Below are 17538 nucleotides of genomic sequence, written 5' to 3'. Positions count from 1 at the left end.
CATTTGACAATAACTTTCCACTTCTAGCCTGGACTGACTGGTGAGGGAGCAATGTTTTAGCTAGAAGTCAGGACAAAAAAAGCTCCAAGGCCAAGAATTTGGCTTGCTGTCAATAAATATTCAAGTCTCATTTGGGCAGAGGTTTTAAGAAGTGACTAATGATTTCCAGTACACAACTGGAGACACTAGAAAGGGGACTGATTCCAGAGGGCAGATACATAGCACTTCCTGGAAAAAAAATCTGCTACTTCTGAAAACCATAGCCCAAGTGGGACTGAACTCACTCAATTGCCCCTAATGTAAGGGTAGATGGACAAGCTACCTACTAGCTTTATCATTAATACAGATCACTTTGATAGAGCTTTTGTAATTTCAGTGTTGCACAAGCACTGGCTGCAGATCACAGCATCCCTGTGAGCTCAGTGAGCCATAACACAGAACATGTCTAGACTTCTGTTAAGTGGCCACCCTGGCTCTAAGTGTTTGTAGAGACCTAAAGGAGAAGATACATGAAAGAAGACTTAAAACGTATGTAATAAACTTTCTGGACAGTATCAAGGCATGCTCACAGCTAATCAGTCTACAGTTCTCTCATGCCTCAAAAGCTGGGAGTGGTAGAGGGCAATGGAAATCTTGGTCAGTGCTATGTTACGAAATCTTGGCTCTGCAAGATCCAGTTGAGGAAATCTGGGCTCTTTCAGTGGGGGCAATGTTGGATGAGACAGGAAAGATGGCCAGCAAGCAGCTCCACCTTTCGTTTCAGTGCAGGGTCTGTTAGAACTGCACGTTTGCTAATGGCCTGCATGGCACTATTGAGTCTCAGACAATGTAAGGTTTCCTAAAGACAATTTGTTAGATGGAAGCATTCCCTTAGATTATCAGAGATCAATGATATGATCCCTACATCACTGAAAAAAGAGTAACCTCAGCACTACAATAGTTCTTTGTGTACACCTACTTTCTCAGCAGTGAATGGAGCCTGCAGCATATCCATGTAATGAAACAGCAAGGTGTAAGCATGAGAAAGTGAATTGTTGGATTGAGAGCTTGGCCAACAAGCTGCAACCCAATAACTTCCTCTTCCTCTTCTCCTAGAGGACTATTATCTTGCACCAATTGGCTGATGGCGATCCTACAGCCCCTTAACTGCACTTGTATAATGACTTGCCCTTGGGTATCTTGGTTTTGAAACCATGCGCACCCACCTTAGTGGGTTGAGAACCTCTATACCTACACCTTGAAATGTGATGCTTTCCACCTGCAGGATGGCCTGTGCATGGACCATGATCTCAAAGCTAAATCAAAGCCAGAAGCAAGAGAATCTTGTTTCAAAGCTGGACAGAGCATCCCCAGCTGAGCAAGTCCTCCCCAACACCTTGTGAGCCAAGAGCCTGGGTTTTGCTTACCCCTCGTTTCTTGATGGCTTTACGTAGCATGGAAACAACATCCTTCCCCTCCACACCACTGGATTTGAATCCTTTGGTCCATGTGACAAGGAAGCTCTATTGAAAAACAATGAGTATGACCATATTATGAAAACCACAGTCCTCAAGTACCCTCCTCTAAGGCAGTGATTCTCAATCAGGATGCCATGGCACCCTGGGGTGCACTAAGACCCTTTCAAGGGTGTCACAGGGTCACATGCAATGTTAACACTGTTAAGTAAGTGTGCAAACATAATTCACAAGCTAAACCCAGAGATTTCAAACAGGAATCCACAAAGTTAAAAACACTCTAATCTTTTTTGGGCTTTCTGAGTTTTTTGCAACAGCAAAGCTGCTCAATTAGTTTTCACTATTTTTGGATGACAGAAAAATAAGAGCCAGCATCTTCTGTGGAGTGCCTTGAGTTTATAAAAGGTCGAGAACAACTGCTCTGAGGCCACTCCGCTCAGCACGCATCAGCTGCTCAGGTATAACACAGGGGAGCAGGGGCAACATGTAGGGGGTACACGCGGGTGCACGTGTACCCCCTGAGCGTGGCAGTGCACCCCCTGCAAAAAGGTACCAATGACACTGTCAGTGGCACCTGTGGGTGGTCACTGCTCGCCACCCCGCCGCCGCCGGCACCTGCGGGCGATCCACGATCGTCCCTGGCTGCTGCTGACACTGCTGGCGGCACCTGTGGCTGGTCACCACCCCCTCCCTCCCACCGCTGACCATGCTGGTGGCATCTGCAGGAGCTCTGCACTTGCTGCCACTGCACTCCTGCCATCACCAGTGCAGCCTTGCCCCACCAGCAGCCGAAGGCACGCGCCGTTCATACAAGGGAGTAAACTGAGTGGTGGTACTGAACCTACACAGTACATTTGCATTGATGTATGTGAAGATAACCAAGGAGGAAGGCAGTAAGAGACAGAAGGACACAGTTTTGACTGCACAACAAGCAAAAGGACTTATATGCAAGGTAATTAGGCTTGTAGTAATTTCCTCAGTCTCAAAAAAATCTTGTGTTTCTGGAAATACCATCAAAATAAGGGTGGCATGGGCAGTTATTCATTTACTTCTCCCCACAGTAGGAATACAAAGCACAATGTGGGCACGTCTACATGTTCGTTAAGGCGTATTTGCTACTGCACATTAGATTTAGTACTTCTAATATAAGGTAGTACATCGAGGCGCATTAGGCTGCCCTAATGCGCAGTAGCAAAAGCACATGCCTTTTTAGTGATGCTTAATGCATAGTAGACTAATTCTACTGTGCATTAGCATATTAGCACTGTTTTTGATGCGATGCTTTACTGTGCAGTAGAACAGGCTACTACACGTTAAAGCGCACGCGTAGACGTACCCTGTGACGTCTAATGGAGCAAAATCTCTTAGGATACTTGCTAAAAAAACCCTCAGGGCACCTACAACTGCCAATTAAAAATATTCTTTCCTTTGTGGATTTTCCCTGTGAAATCTAATAACCTATGCAGAGCAGAAGACACTTAGAGCTGGGAGTCTGTTAGGCGTAGACAATTTACAATAAGACTATCACAGCCAAATATTTGACTCTTATATGGAGAACTGTTCATGCATAGATTCCAAAGGTGCTTTACAAAGAAGAGTAAGTATCATGCTTTTTACAGACTGGGACACAAAGGCATAGAGAAACTTGGTGACCACAGTCACTTAGAGAATCAGCAGAAGAATAGGGAATGGAACAGAAATCTCCTGACTCCCGGCTCTGTGGCTTTCTACGGGAGCACACAGCTTCTCCAGGCAAGGAAGAGGAGAAGAAAACACTTGGCCTTTATTAACCTAACGACCCTGAGATGGTGCAGAGTCACTTGGAAGAACTGGATGCGTTTAAGTCGGCAGGCCCGGATGAGCTCCATCCGAGGGTGCTGAAGGCACTGGCTGACATCATTGCAGAGCCACTGGCGGGAATATTTGAACGCTCGTGGCGCACGGGCCAAGTCCCGGAGGACTGGAAAAGGGCCAATGTGGTCCCCATTTTCAAGAAGGGGAGGAAGGAGGACCCGGGCAACTATAGGCCAGTCAGTCTCACCTCCATCCTTGGCAAAGTCTTTGAAAAAATTATCAAGGCTCACATTTGAGAGAGCCCGGCAGGACAAATTATGCTGAGGGGAAACCAGCACGGGTTCGTGGCAGGCAGATCGTGCCTGACCAATCTAGTTTCTTTTTATGACCAGGTTACGAAACGCCTGGATACAGGAGGAGGGGTGGATGTTGTATACTTGGACTTCAGGAAGGCCTTCGATACGGTATCCCACCCCATACCAGTGAACAAGTTAAGAGGCTGTGACTTGGATGACTACACAGTCCGGTGGGTGGCGAATTGGCTGGAGGGTCGCACCCAGAGAGTCGTGGTAGATGGGTTGGTTTCGACCTGGAAGGGTGTGGGCAGTGGGGTCCCGCAGGGCTCGGTCCTTGGACCGATACTCTTTCATGTCTTCATCAGCGACTTGGACGAGGGAGTGAAATGTACTCCGTCCAAGTTTGCAGATGACACAAAGCTATGGGGAGAAGTGGACACGCCGGAGGGTAGGGAACAGCTGCAAGCAGACCTGGACAGGTTGGACAAGTGGGCAGAAAACAACAGAATGCAGTTCAACAAGGAGAAATACAAAGTGCTGCACCTAGGGAGGAAAAATGTCCAGCACACCTACAGCCTAGGGAATGACCTGCTGGGTGGCACGGAAGTGGAAAGGGATCTTGGAGTCCTAGTGGACTCCAAGATGAACATGAGTCGGCAGTGTGACGAAGCCATCAGAAAAGCCAATGGCACTTTATCGTGCATCAGCAGATGCATGACGAATAGGTCCAAGGAGGTGATACTTCCCCTCTATCGGGCGCTGGTCAGACCGCAGTTGGAGTACTGCGTGCAATTCTGGGCGCCACACTTCAAGAGGGATGCGGATAACCTGGAGAGGGTCCAGAGAAGGGCCACTCATATGGTTAAAGGCCTACAGACCAAGCCTTACGAGGAGAGACTAGAGAAACTGGATCTATTCAGCCTCCGCAAGAGAAGGTTGAGAGGCGACCTTGTGGCTGCCTATAAGTTCATCACGGGGGCACAGAAGGGAATTGGTGAGTATTTATTCACCAAGGCGCTCCTGGGGGTTACAAGAAATAATGGCCACAAGCTAGCAGAGAGCAGATTTAGATTGGACAGTAGGAAGAACTTCTTCACAGTTAGAGTGGCCAAGGTCTGGAACGGGCTCCCAACGGAGGTGGTGCTCTCCCCTACCCTGGGGGTCTTCAAGAGGAGGTTAGATGAGTATTTAGCTGGGGTCATCTAGACCCAGCACTCTTTCCTGCCTATGCAGGGGGTCGGACTAGATGATCTATTGAGGTCCCTTCCGACCCTAGCATCTATGAATCTATGAATCTAACAGAAATATTGATGTACGAGAGCACAACGTCATGAAGAAACCTTTAGAATGGATATTCACCTCACAAGGAAGGCATGTGGAAGGGACAGAGGCATCCTCATTCCCCAGAGGATAGTAACATTTTTAACTTTTGGATTATATCTGGGGGCTAGGGGGAGGCAGGGCAGACACGTTGCAGGGATGGAGAACAAGAGAATGCAGGGGACCGGGAGGGACAGGGGGACCAGACACAGAAGGGCACGTTCCAGACTATGTGACAACTGCAAGGGCACGTGCACAGCTGGAGGTTGCTTTCCAAGCAATTTCATCCCAGGCTTCTGAAGCCACAAACAAACCTATCGCATGATCGAGGTCACCGACTCCCATTGCAGAGCGACAGCCGTGCTAAGTAGAGCTGACAGGACATCAATCCCTGCTGCAGTGCTGGCCCCAGCTCCCAGAGAAGCTAGAGGAGGAGGCCTGGCCTCACATGGCCTGTGGCTTTACGAATGTGCTGCTTGGCACGTCTGTTCCTGAGCTGCCCTCCCTAATGTGGTGCCCAGTGCCTGCATTCAGCTCATCCTCCATCTCCTCTCCCTTCCTGCCTGTGTGCCCCTGAATCCTCTGTGCCTCCTTCTTGTGCCATGGCTTGAGACTATTCCCCTCATTGCCCTCCCTGCCAGTAATACCCTTCTCTGTCATGAGGTCCTGTCTTCTCAGCCAGCTTCCCCCTACCATGGCTTCCCTCTGGGGTCCATTTCTATTACAACATGAAACGGTCACTCAGAAGCCTCACTGCCCTGCTTGTGAGTCTGCACACACAGCATGATGGCACTGCTGTTATATGTAGCAGGGGAGAGACATGGCTCCTCGTTTGGAGAGGGAAAGGGAATAGGGGTGTGTACTGAATACCTGGTAGGGAGAATTGTAGAGCATAAAGTGTTTGGTTGGTTGGTGGAGGAGTGAGGGGAGTTGCAGGGACTTTGAAATGGAGGAGATGATGGCAGCAGGAGACAGCGGGGAGAGCTGAAGCACCTGGGGTGTGCAAAGAGCTTGGCCAACACACAAGAGCAACCCCTCCGCTCTAGGAAGTAGCATCCCCCTACAAACTACACGGCCCTCAGGAGTGATTCTTCCTTCCCTGTGAACTCCCAGACTTTCCCCCACCTGCCAGCCTCCTGTGCCAGCCAATCATGTGATTTACCTAATGTAAAGTGCAGAAATCTTGCCTGTTACTCCTCTGTAACATATATTGCACATTAGTGTAACTGTCCTCATCTTCCCCTGCCAGGGGCTCCTCTCCTTTCCCTCATTCCCCTTCCCTGCTGCCAAGGTTTTTTTGTGTGAGGTCTTTGCAGGGATCAAGTCAGCTGAACTGGAACACGCCGGGCTGAAAGCAGAGTAAGAGCATCTACACAGGTCTCTGCACCAGTTCAACTGAACCAAATTAAAGCCACATTTAAGCTGATCTGGTGCAACTGCTGCGTTTAAACCAGGTTAGAAACCATATGTTGTGATCAAAATACCCTCTCGGCCTGTCCCTTTTACCTCCCCTGATCAATGAAAGCAGCAAGCTGGGTCTGATGTATGTATAAGCCAAAGGAAGGTGACACTTCACTTACCTCATCCAGTTTGGTCTGATGGCAAGGGAAGGAGAAGGTGAACCCAAGGGGCAGCTTCTTATCCTTGATGCCCAGCTTGTCCATGAAGTTGGCCAGGCATTCGGCTATGTGGTCAAAGAGCTGCAAAACAGAGCCGACAACACATCAGATGTCAGAGCATTGTGTATGTGCCTGAAGGAGCTGCTTTGGCAGTCCCTGAAGTCAGTGGGTGAATTTTGGACCAAACACCTCAGACTGCAGTACTGCAGCCCCTTGGGAGTTTCCGGTAAGAGCCCTTTGGCCAGCACCCCGCCTGCACCATGCCTTCTCTAGTCCCAGCCACCAATGCAAACACAGGGCCTATTTATGAGCAGCAATTTGCACTGGTGCCTCTCTCCTTACTTTCTCCCTATTTTCACATCAGGGTCAGAGAGCCGCTCTGTCCATCTCCATGTGGAGCATATTGCACAGCTGGAGTGGGGGCACATTCCCACCACAGACAAGACTGTCAGTTTGGGCTTGGCCAGCTGCATCCCTCCAGGTGACACACTGGTCTTTGCTGCTGGTCAGTTTGCTTGCTCTAGGTTTACAGAACAGTACTGCACTTCAGCTCACTCAGTTGCCTATTTCTAGGCATTTTTTCCACCCCAGCTACCTTCCTGTAAATCCAACATACAGACAAGTCTACCAAGAGACTTCAGTAAGCTCTGAGTCATTTCTATGTGTGAGGATTTAACAAGGAAAGCAAAGCCAGCTGGACAGACAGTTTAGTCCAGTTCTTCTTCCAGTGCCATGAAGCTGGGTCCAAAGTGTACCAGCTTGCAGTTTCAAGGCATATTCCACAGAACTCATGCACCCAACCTAAATCCTCCATACCACCCTTTCTCTGACATTGCCTTCACTGAGGAGCAACATGGACCATGCCTGCCTGCTCCCAGAAGGGAGGTAGTGTAACCACCATAAAGCAGCACTAAGGCCAAACCAGCTCTTGCACCAAGGTAGTGAACCCAAGACTGGGGCTAGGTGTGTGCTCAGCACTGCTGTCAGAGGAGCGGGTGAGTGGGGCATGGCATGGAGGCAGTGCAAACATGTCCAGTTGATCCCTGCACCACATGAACTTGCTGTTCTCCATTTGCAGGTTTTCTAGGTCCCCATCCATAGAGCTAGGCCAGGGCAAGTTAGAACCCCTCTTCTGCCTCCTGCTAGACTTTCTCCTTGAGTGCAGTCCATGGCAAAGCACTGTCATCATGAGACTCGCAATGTAGCTGGAGGAACTTAAGCCCTAATAAGGGGAAGGACATATCAGGTTTTACCTTAGCTGGCTGGCAAAATTGGTGGAAATACAACACAAGCCTCTTATCCCTACCCCATCTATATCTTGCCATCAAATGGGTGCTTTCTTGAAACACCATCGTACCTTTGCCCCCAGATCTCACATGCTACCCTAAAGAGCTATATAGGAAGCACCCCACTTCTGAGCACATGGACTGTGAAGGCCATTCTCCTGAACAACAGCAGGACACTGACTACCCCGAGTTGCTCTTTCCACTGTATAAGGCTGGCTACTCCCTAGGGCAAATATGATGGTGGAAAATGACATGTGAAGGGCTCGGGGTGAGGGGAGGCGGGGAAGAGAAGGGAAACAGACATTTTATGTAAGATTTAATCTGGGATTAGCCAGAGTTGAGGGGAGAGGGAGCAGGAGGGGAAACAGTTGTGTGGATCAGAGGGGAATTAAGACTGGCATGTCTTCTACTCCAGGGCTGGCTTCTGTTCCAGATACAATCTAGGGCTGATAATTTTAGCTAGACCATTATGAAGTCCCATCACGAGATCTCTGAAAGGGGCCCAATTCTCTAACCACTTTGAAACGAGGCCTCTCTGAGATGTGCCAAACTAGACACATGCAAACTAAGATTGTGTCCAGAAAAAATCAGGTCCATTTTAACATGTGTTAAGAAGCCCTTGGGAAGACAAAGCAAAAGATGGTTTTGCCATGTGGCAGCTGGTCAAGGCAAACTCTGCAGCTGGCCTCCACCAGCTAAAGCACAAATGCTACACAAAGTAAATGCCTGGTGAAACCACCTTCTATTTTAAGGAAGAGAAGGTACAAGGGACCTGCAATCATTGGTCAGCTTTGAGCATCTTGGTCTTTGCATTTCTAGGGAGCCCCCAGCTACAGTATCCAAGCGCCATTTCCTTCTCCACTGAGTGGCCAGAAGAGCTGGGCTGGCAAGGCACAGCAAGCTGGGGGATCCCACAAGAGTGCACAAAAGAAAGGGGAGAGGGGCGTTGAGCCTACCTGAGCCCCACTGCCCCTCATGAGATCCTCTGGAATGGCATAGATCTGATTCTCCATCTCCACCTTCTGCAGTCCATTATCAGACACCTTCACCCTCAGCACGCGAAAGTTGGTGCCACCAAGATCCAAGGCCAGGAAGTCTCCATCTTCTGCAGGGGAAAAAAGAGAAGAATGACACAGTGTTAGAGGCTGCAAATTGTTTTGCTGGGCACATGTTCACATGCATGTGCATCTTTAAAACATAGCTAGGTTATTACTGCCTACTTACAGGGGCCAGATGTGCTACCACTGGCAGTGGTACAATCCTCCTGCCATCTCTGATCATCCAGAGAACCAAACCCACCCCAAAAATTAAACCAGGTGAACAATAGGTCCAATTCTGGCCCCACCAGCTAGGCTGAGTGGGTTTGAAGGCAACACAACCAAACAAAAAAAAGCAGTGGCTGTGCTTCTAGTAACATCCCTCCCTCTGCACAGCAATTGCTCCCGTAAGTGCAGGAGGTGATGGTTACCACTGTTGGGTGTATCTAACCCTACATTTCAGAAGCCCTTCAGCCATGGCTGAAATGCAAGGCTCTGCTGAAAATAAGCACACAGAAAACTGCACGGGTTAATGGGAGAGCTCTGACCAACGATGCCTGGACAAAGCACCAGCTATGCAAGAGAGGGAGGCCCCTGGGATCTTTCACAACTAGGTAGAGCAGGCCTGGTATCCACTGATAAGGCTCAAGGCGGCACATCTTGCCTAGAGCAGGTTAAGTAAAGTCAGACAATCATAGCTGCTTCTTCAACGGCCTTGCTGCGTGATCTTGAGAAAGTCACTTCATCCCAGGCTTGGGGAAGGCAAATCCAGCACGAAAGCTAGTTCTTAGAGCACCAAGACATGGTGCCTCCAGCAAAACTGGCTACAACTATAGTCAGGGGGAGGACTCTCCTGTTTTGTTTTTATTTTTCATCCCTCACTGCTCTTTCATAATATACACGTGAGTGAAAAGATCCAGCCTCTTTCAGAAGCAACTCGTGGCACCTCTTGCTCAAATCATTCCAAGAAGTCATCCCGTGTGATGGCTGAGGAATTCATCCGAGGGATTTCAAAGCAAGGCTTTCCTCCCCTCAAGGAAGGATTTGGCAATGTCAACAGGAGAGACCACGGGATCAGAAGGGGAAAGAAAGAACAGACACCCGTGCAGCATCGCAGGATTGTCGCCACACGCTTAAGCCAATTTTAGAACTGGCAACTGAGGCTCCTCTTGCTTACATTGGAGTAAAACCAGAGTAATTGCACTGATGCTGGTGGATACAGCAGCACAACCCAGCTAGGAAAATCTAACAATGTCAGGTACTCAGATCTGTATCAGGTACTCGGATACTTAACAGAGAACACAGAGTACCCAATTCTGAATCCCACATCATCCCAGAGACATGAAGTAACATTCATCTACCCCTCAAAAGCAGCCAGGGTAAAGGATGGACAGGAGTGTGAATCAAGGGTACCCACCTAGTTTGATTGCTGCAAGTAAAGAGTTAACAACAAAAATGCAGGCTAGATGGACTCTGCAAAAACAGGTAATCTCTGTGACTTGGTTTGGTCACATGTAACTTAACAGAGTTTCTCTGGGTTACTGCAGGGGTTTGGGTTGTAGCCGTGTTGGTCTAAGGACATAGGCAGACAAGGTTCTGGGTTACTGCCTCATTTGTATGAACTGGCTTGAGAAACCTGCAGGGTTATTAGCTGGACCATCTCTCATAGGAGACATATCAAGGAATTGTTCCCCCGCACACGCATGCACACTTTTCTATTGTTCTTTTTTAAGTATTCAACTTTATTTTCCAGCCCCACAAGGTGGCCCATTCCAGAGTCCAGGACAACTAAGTAGAATCGCCAGTACAATTCGGGAAAAGTGCCAAGCTTGCTATATCAAATACCTAGCTCTGGGCAGGGGGAGGGAGGTGGAGGGGGTGGGGGGAAACCCTCTATCAGCACTCTTTAATTTCTGAATACACTAAATCTGCTGTGCTGGCTACTCCAGATGGATTATAGCGCCTAGGGACTGCATTGTGCCCAGAGATGCTGTGACAAAGGGGCTACAGTTGAAACAAAAAATGCACTTTATTAGTATTCAAATGACACAGGGCCAGTGAGCGTCTCCAGTGACTTCAGCTGAAAAGACAGCTTACTGTCCAAGTCTGTGGGGCATTGATTGGCAACAGCAGCTTTCCCGGGATCATTATGGGGCCGGGATTCCAAGAACTTGGGCGGGGCGTTCCAAGAACTTGGGCGAGGCGGAGAAAAAAAAAAAAAATCAGTCGCTGGGAAGCTCACACAACAATTCTCTTATAAAACCCTATTCAAAATGTCTTTCAGACCAAGGAAACTAAAAACCTGCTAAGATTCAAGGTAGAAAAGACAAAACGGGGATTTCTTTAAAATCTCATATAAATCCTCCTTTGACAAGACACTGGCGATCCCAGCCTGCCAGGACAGAGAAGTTAAACTGGATACGGCTCCGTAACAGAGTAGGGAGAGCTTTGGGGACACCCAGACAACTGCCAGGGAAGAGCTGGGGTGGTTTTCAGGGTCCATCTATCGCTGGTGGGGCTGCCAGGTTCTGAGAGCGTGGCGGCTGGTTAGGATCAGGATGCTAAGGCACTTTCCTGCTGGTCCAATGTTAGCCGACTTGAGTGTGCCGGAGATGAAAGCTTTGCACTGACTTTTCATCCAGGAAGAGCACACACCAACTGCTGAAACTTCCTTAGCCTGACGAAGGGTTTTTGAACTCGAAAGCTTGCTTAATAACTATTCTCCCAACTATTTGGGTTGGTCTAATAAAATATATCAAATTCACCCAAGGAACCTTGTCTGCCTATTGCACTGACTTCAGCTTTCCAGTTCCACCCAGACCACTGGCATCTCTGTTGGTGCCAAGCTGGTCATCTTATTGCTGAGCCAATACTGGAATTTTCTGCCTTTGCCCTGAACCATCCCCATCCAATCTGTTTAATGATTCAAATAAAACCTCAGGGCCAAGCCACCCAGCCCTCTAAGCCAGGCCAGGACTTGGCAACGTGTACCTTCTCTAGCAAGAACCTGGAGTACCTGGCATTTGCAGCAGGTATTCAAGCAGCAGAGGGCTGGAGCAGAATACAGTAGCCAGATCCTTCCTTGACACCAAAAGCTTTGGGTGCTAAGGGCTAATGTGAACAATACAATCACTCCCTTAACTCTCAGTGGAAGGACCTATGAAGACATGTGAGCTGATGACTTGCACAGACTTCCAGGCAGTTTTTAAAATGTTGATCCAGGCTGGCAGCTCCCCACTGTGAGGATGGATATGTGTACAGAAGGAAACCAAGGCATAGACAGCACATTGGTCTGGGACTTGCCCAAGACCACACAACCACCTGTAAGCAGAACTAGGGTTTGAAGCCAGAGGTCCTGACACCCATACCACACCCATGTCCAGCCAACATGCTGTTTCTCTCCTGGACCGGGTGACCCCAGTCACTTCTGCAGCTCTGGTAGCTTAGGTGACCTGTGAAAGCCTAAGAATACAAAGGGAGTCAGGAAAGGAGCTGCCTAGCCTATTCAGGGAACAGACAGGGGTATCAGTCATGTGGCCCAATGCTGTGTGATGCTGAGGCCCAAAAGATTAAGTAACTTGCCCAAGGTCACACAAGTGATCTGTGGCATTAACACTTGCTCTCTCATATCCCTGCTCTGCATCCCATCTGTGAACCCTTTTTTACCAAACTGGTCAGAATCAGTTTCCTGGTTTAAGACAGCCACCCAGTTTTGAACAGCTGATCTGAGGGGGGAAAGGTGAGTGCAAGATGTGAATATACAAGGTATTGTGCAGCAAGGCTAAGTGGTACCTGGGGACTTTAACTTCTCTGCAGCTCATTCAAATCCAGGTCAATAGTGACAGATGGCACCCTAATTCAAGGGGGAAAGCTGGACCATAAAAGTAACCCAAGCTCTCATTTGGTCATTAACATACGCTACAAAGACTATTATTTAACTAAGGGGCTTACCCAGAGCCAGTACCACAATATTTGAGCAGCTCAGAATTGTTTAATGGACTTATCCTCAAAATACCCTCTGTGATATGTGACTCCCAGTTTATGGAGGGCAGACAGAGGCAGAGCGAGACCACAGGCCACACTGGGGGTGCTTCATAGCTTCTTGGGTCGGCAGAACAGGTCAGACTTGGGCTAATGTTTTATCCACTGGACCATCCTCCCTGGACCCCGAACTGAGTGGTTTGGCCTTAGCTCTAACCTCCGACAACCAGCTCCAGTGGCAACACTGTACAAACAAAGCTTTTGCTGTGGACCATCTATTGCAGAATCCAGTAGACCCATCAGGACACATGCCCACTCGTGATCAACCAGGAGAGGCCCATTAGTCCCATTTGTGACCAACCAGTTGGTACTGTGAGGCAAAGGGGAGATGACAGCTTGTAGATCCGTTCATCTTCAGCAACACTGGTAAGGATCTCTGCTGATCAGGAGAGCAGCTGGGAGCATAAGGGCCCTAAAGAGCAGGGGGGAGCCCTAAAGAGCAGGGGGGAGAGACCAGTTTTGACATAACCCTTTGCAAGAACAAAGGGTCTACCAAGAGCCCAGGGCCGATGGCATGTGAAGTGTAGCTCTGTCAGGATACATAAAGCCCCTGCAGAAGATCCCAGGCTGACTGGGCGAGGAAAGGATTAACTTACAGTGTATGGTGAACTTGTGAAGGAAAGCGTGAAAGAGTGCTCCAGTGCTATCTATCACCTAAAAGAGTTTTTCAGTGCACTAGTCAGTAAGTTTGCTCACTAGTTTATCCCAAGCAGAGACTGGAAAAAAAGAGCCCAAGAAACTGCAGGGGCTTTTCCCCTGGCTTTAAACCACACTTTCAAATATTTGAAACAATGCTGTTTTTATTCATCTCCCCCATCCAGCTCTTGCACAGGACTTTTGAGTCCTAGGGCCCCCCCCAGATAAGATGCCGCAGACTCTAGAACACGGGTTTATAGAAGTGATCTGGAATATTCAAGCTAGTCAGCGTAAAAAAAGGGGAGGAAAAAAATGTTGGAGCAGATCCAGACTTTGTCCGATGTGGAAACAAAGGGAAGCAAAAAACACAGCTTTCGCATTGATGTTTCTCTGCTTATTACAATCATATTGTTGTAGGTTCACCAATGAACACTATTATGTGGTTATTTCATAAAGTTTAGACTATTCTAGCAAAAGAATTGGAGCAGAAAAGGTAAACCCTGACATTGAACACCATAACACCAAATGAAGCTGATGGTACAGCAGGAGCCTAACAGTTTTCAAACCCAAGAACAAAATCAGGCCCGAGTCCAGTTTACACTCTAGAGGATTTGAAGTGGTGGCAGTCAGATTAGAGCTGGGCCCGGCAGACTGAGAAACTTAACCTGGCCATGACATGAAAACTTATTAGCAAGGTTGAAGGCTTCCTGGCTAGCATGGTTAGAGCAAACCAGTCTCTGTAGCCAACAGCACACAAGGGAGGGATGTGGCCAGCATCACGATCAGCTGCCTTTGATTCCCTAGCCTGAATGAGTTGGTACCTTCATCTTCCAATGGCAGATCAAGCTGGACAGCTTCTGACCTGAGTCTAGAGCAGCAGAATACTTTACCACTCAGTATTATCAGCAAGTGGTCTCTCCTGTTTGGCCCTCTATCAGAATAACACTGGGGCTGAAGTTCAGTGCAGATAAAATACTTGACTGTATGTTCTCACATACAACATCCTCTTTTCCCCCCCCCAAAAAAACAGCTGCTGGAAATTGTAGTGTGCATCATACGCAATAAATATGGTAAAAGCCATTTCTGCCCCTCACTGGGCAAAAGTGTAGTCAAATCTGCATGGGACTCTCAATGAAGCAGGCTCAGCTCCCTAGCTGCTGCTAACTCTACCTTTCCAAAATAAGGTGTGTATTTTATTTTGTGGTATGTTGTATGTGAAAAAAATATGGCATTCAAGATCCTTCTACCCACCATGCATCACAACTTGAGTGCACAACTTAAGTCTTGGTGTTACTGTCAGTGTACAGCACTTAAAAACCCCAACCTACTGCTCCAAGAGCTGCAGGGAGTTAGGCACTTAACATTCTTTGAATTTCAACAAGAGATAGACATGCAGTTCTCTTGGGCTCCTTTGAAAATCCCAGCCTAAATATGTTGAGGGTTGCACTAACCCCAAAGCAATAGTATACCCAGGCATCCAAGGTCATGTGGTTAAGGATGAAGGCAGGGCAGTGTGGCACTTTACAGACTAACTCATTCAGAAAGGCATTGGCTTCTATAGGTTACAGCCTACATCATTAAACACAAAGGATGGGTATGCATGTAAAATTAAATGTGCAAAGTGACATTCTGAAAAGGAAAGTGACATTTCAGTAATTAACCCCACAGGGCAAAACAAGGGCGTGATACATTACAGGAACCTGGTTATGAAACACTGCAAAATCATGTGCTTGGGAGGGCTGGGAGCAGGATACATTCATTACACGAGAAAGCAGAAGCAGAGCTGGGTGGTACCTTAGAGACTAGGAAGCCTCTAGAAAGCAAAATCTGGCAACTAAAGGTGCTGTTCTCTCCAGAGGGACTTGCGTTAACTCAGTACCCACACATGGTGCCTAGATCTCATCTGACATCACCCAGGACAAGTCATAGGCAGAGTTAAACCAGTGGGGGAAAAAAAGAGAGCACTCAGCCTTTCTGATGGTTGGCGGTACTTTTACAGCTCTGGAGAGACACAGCAAGTAATAAAGAGGGTGCGGTACGATATGATTACACAAAGCAGCACAGCGCTGCACTGACTAACACTTCCTCAATTTCAGACCGGCCAACCCAAAGCATTTCAGCTTCGGGCAAGTTCAGGAAGAAGGAAATGCACAAATACCAGTAATGCCTGGAGTGTAGTGGAAAAGGCTCTGCCGGCTGGGGAGGGTAGTAACGGGTGGAAACGCACGCAACGTCTATTGAACAAAGCAGAGAGATCATTTAGATACATCATCGCTTTCCAGTAAAATGCTGCTCCATTCATTTGCCTCAAGAAAACTTAATTATGTTTGACCACCCCCTCCGGCTCATCTTACTCTTTTAGTGCATTGTCAAAGCGAAACCGTAAGCAGGGATAAAGGCAGTCAGTGTTTCAATTAACCCCTGAAAAGGCAGGCGAGCAGCACACTGCCAGAAGTTGGCTCATCAGGTCCCATTTCTGAGCACAAAGCAGCTGTTCATTCCACTGCACACGTCCCAAGTCAGAACTGCGTAACTCGGAAACTAGTCATCTGGTGTCTAGAGCAAAAGGGTGGTTGCAAAAGTGACCTATTACCTACAGGCGCATGGAAGGCTCTCCTTGACAAAAGATCCAGCCTGAACAAGGAAAACAACAGCCCCATGTGATTTCCAGCTCAGTGTCTGATCCTACTCTTTTAGGGCAGGTCCTGATGGAGGACCAGACAGCTGTAGTCAAGAGTCTACTCCCAACTCTGTGCCTCAGTCGCCTCATCTGAAAAATGCAGTTCCTGTCACTTCCTTGGCTGTGTAATGCCTCTGGGGAACTACAGCTGAGGAGTGCTGCAGGACAGAAGAATCAGCAAGTCTTGTCTATACAGAAGCACACGTGTTGTCTCCAGAACACAGCTTTTTTAAGTGGGCTCCAAGAGGTCCAGGCTGGCTACGTAGGCTCTTTTCAAGGGCTGTGGCCTGTCTGGAAAATCTACCCTACAAAGCAGCTGAGAAATGGAAACACCTCTGAGATCAGAGAACTCTCTGCCCTGCAGAAGCAAGACCCAGGCTCCCTGATTAGAGGTTTTTCTTCAAGGCAGAGAAGCAACCAACTTGCAGGGTTTGATTACATGTTATCTGCTGCCCAGATGACAATTCAGGTCTTGATTATTTAAGAAGCTCAGTCAGAAGCACTGGCTTCGGGAAAAGCCTGTGGTCCCTTCTAGACTATGGCACCATTTCCCATTACAAGGCCCAAAGCTGAAGGGGTCTTCCAGGATCAGCTGGTCCTCCCAGAGGTCTGCCTCGAGCCAGAAAGGTTTGGATGGGCACTAACAGATCACTGAAGACGATCCAGACTGATTACCCAGTGCCCTAAGGCAGAACAAGGACCTGAAGGAAAAGGGGTAAAAAAGGAAGAGGTGGAAATCCTGGAATTTCCAAGCTGTACCTCCGTTCCTGTGGCTCCATGCCTGCTCTCACACAGAGCTATCCTCCCACAGCACAGCAAGAATTATCTGCACAAACGGTATCAAGCCAAGCCTGGAAACATTTATCATTAAGACAACACACACCCACACAGCTGCCACCCTACACCACATGGTACTAGCAGAGCTGATAGCCACAGCACTATGGGGCAGTGTTTTGGCTCGGACTGCCATGTGTGGTCTGTCCAAGCAGCTCTTCTAGTCATGACCTTACATTTTTACCAATTGTTTCTCCTCCAAATGGACCCCCAAGACTATGCGGCAGTCCAGATCTTCAGCTGCAGTCCTTGGACTTCAAAGCAGCCACACAGATGCATGGGAAGGATCTGATTCAATGACTCTCCAAATGGTGCAGCCACGTAAAATAGTATTGGGGGGTGAAGGTGGGCAGGCAGAATTGCTCTGGTAGTGAGAACACCTGAGTCCTGGGGCTGGCATGAAGGGAACCACAAGTCACTGACTCAGGAAATCCAGAGTGGCTGTTGCTAGGGTTTAACAGCAGCAGGCAGTGTCTGGCCCAGTGCTCCTCTCCAGGATGAAGCACAACAGCTGTTCACTTAAAGCATGCCATAAAAGCAG

General features: G+C 48.3%; 1 protein-coding gene across 1 annotated transcript in view; it reads right to left on the bottom strand.

Moving 5' to 3' along the window:
• Positions 1 to 17538, bottom strand: part of LOC102370019 (hexokinase-2) — a 50964-nt gene that overhangs the window by 18245 nt on the left and 15181 nt on the right. Inside the window, exons 3-5 of the mRNA XM_025191890.1 lie at positions 8726 to 8874; positions 6445 to 6564; positions 1407 to 1502 (exon numbers count right to left, since the gene is read on the bottom strand). Coding sequence (XP_025047675.1) covers positions 1407 to 1502; positions 6445 to 6564; positions 8726 to 8874 — 365 coding nt within the window. The remainder of the gene's footprint in view (positions 1 to 1406; positions 1503 to 6444; positions 6565 to 8725; positions 8875 to 17538) is intronic.

Source organism: Alligator sinensis, unplaced genomic scaffold, assembly GCF_000455745.1.
Source record: "Alligator sinensis unplaced genomic scaffold, ASM45574v1 scaffold804_1, whole genome shotgun sequence".
Taxonomy (NCBI): domain Eukaryota; kingdom Metazoa; phylum Chordata; order Crocodylia; family Alligatoridae; genus Alligator; species Alligator sinensis.
This window is presented reverse-complemented; position numbering and strand designations above follow the sequence as displayed.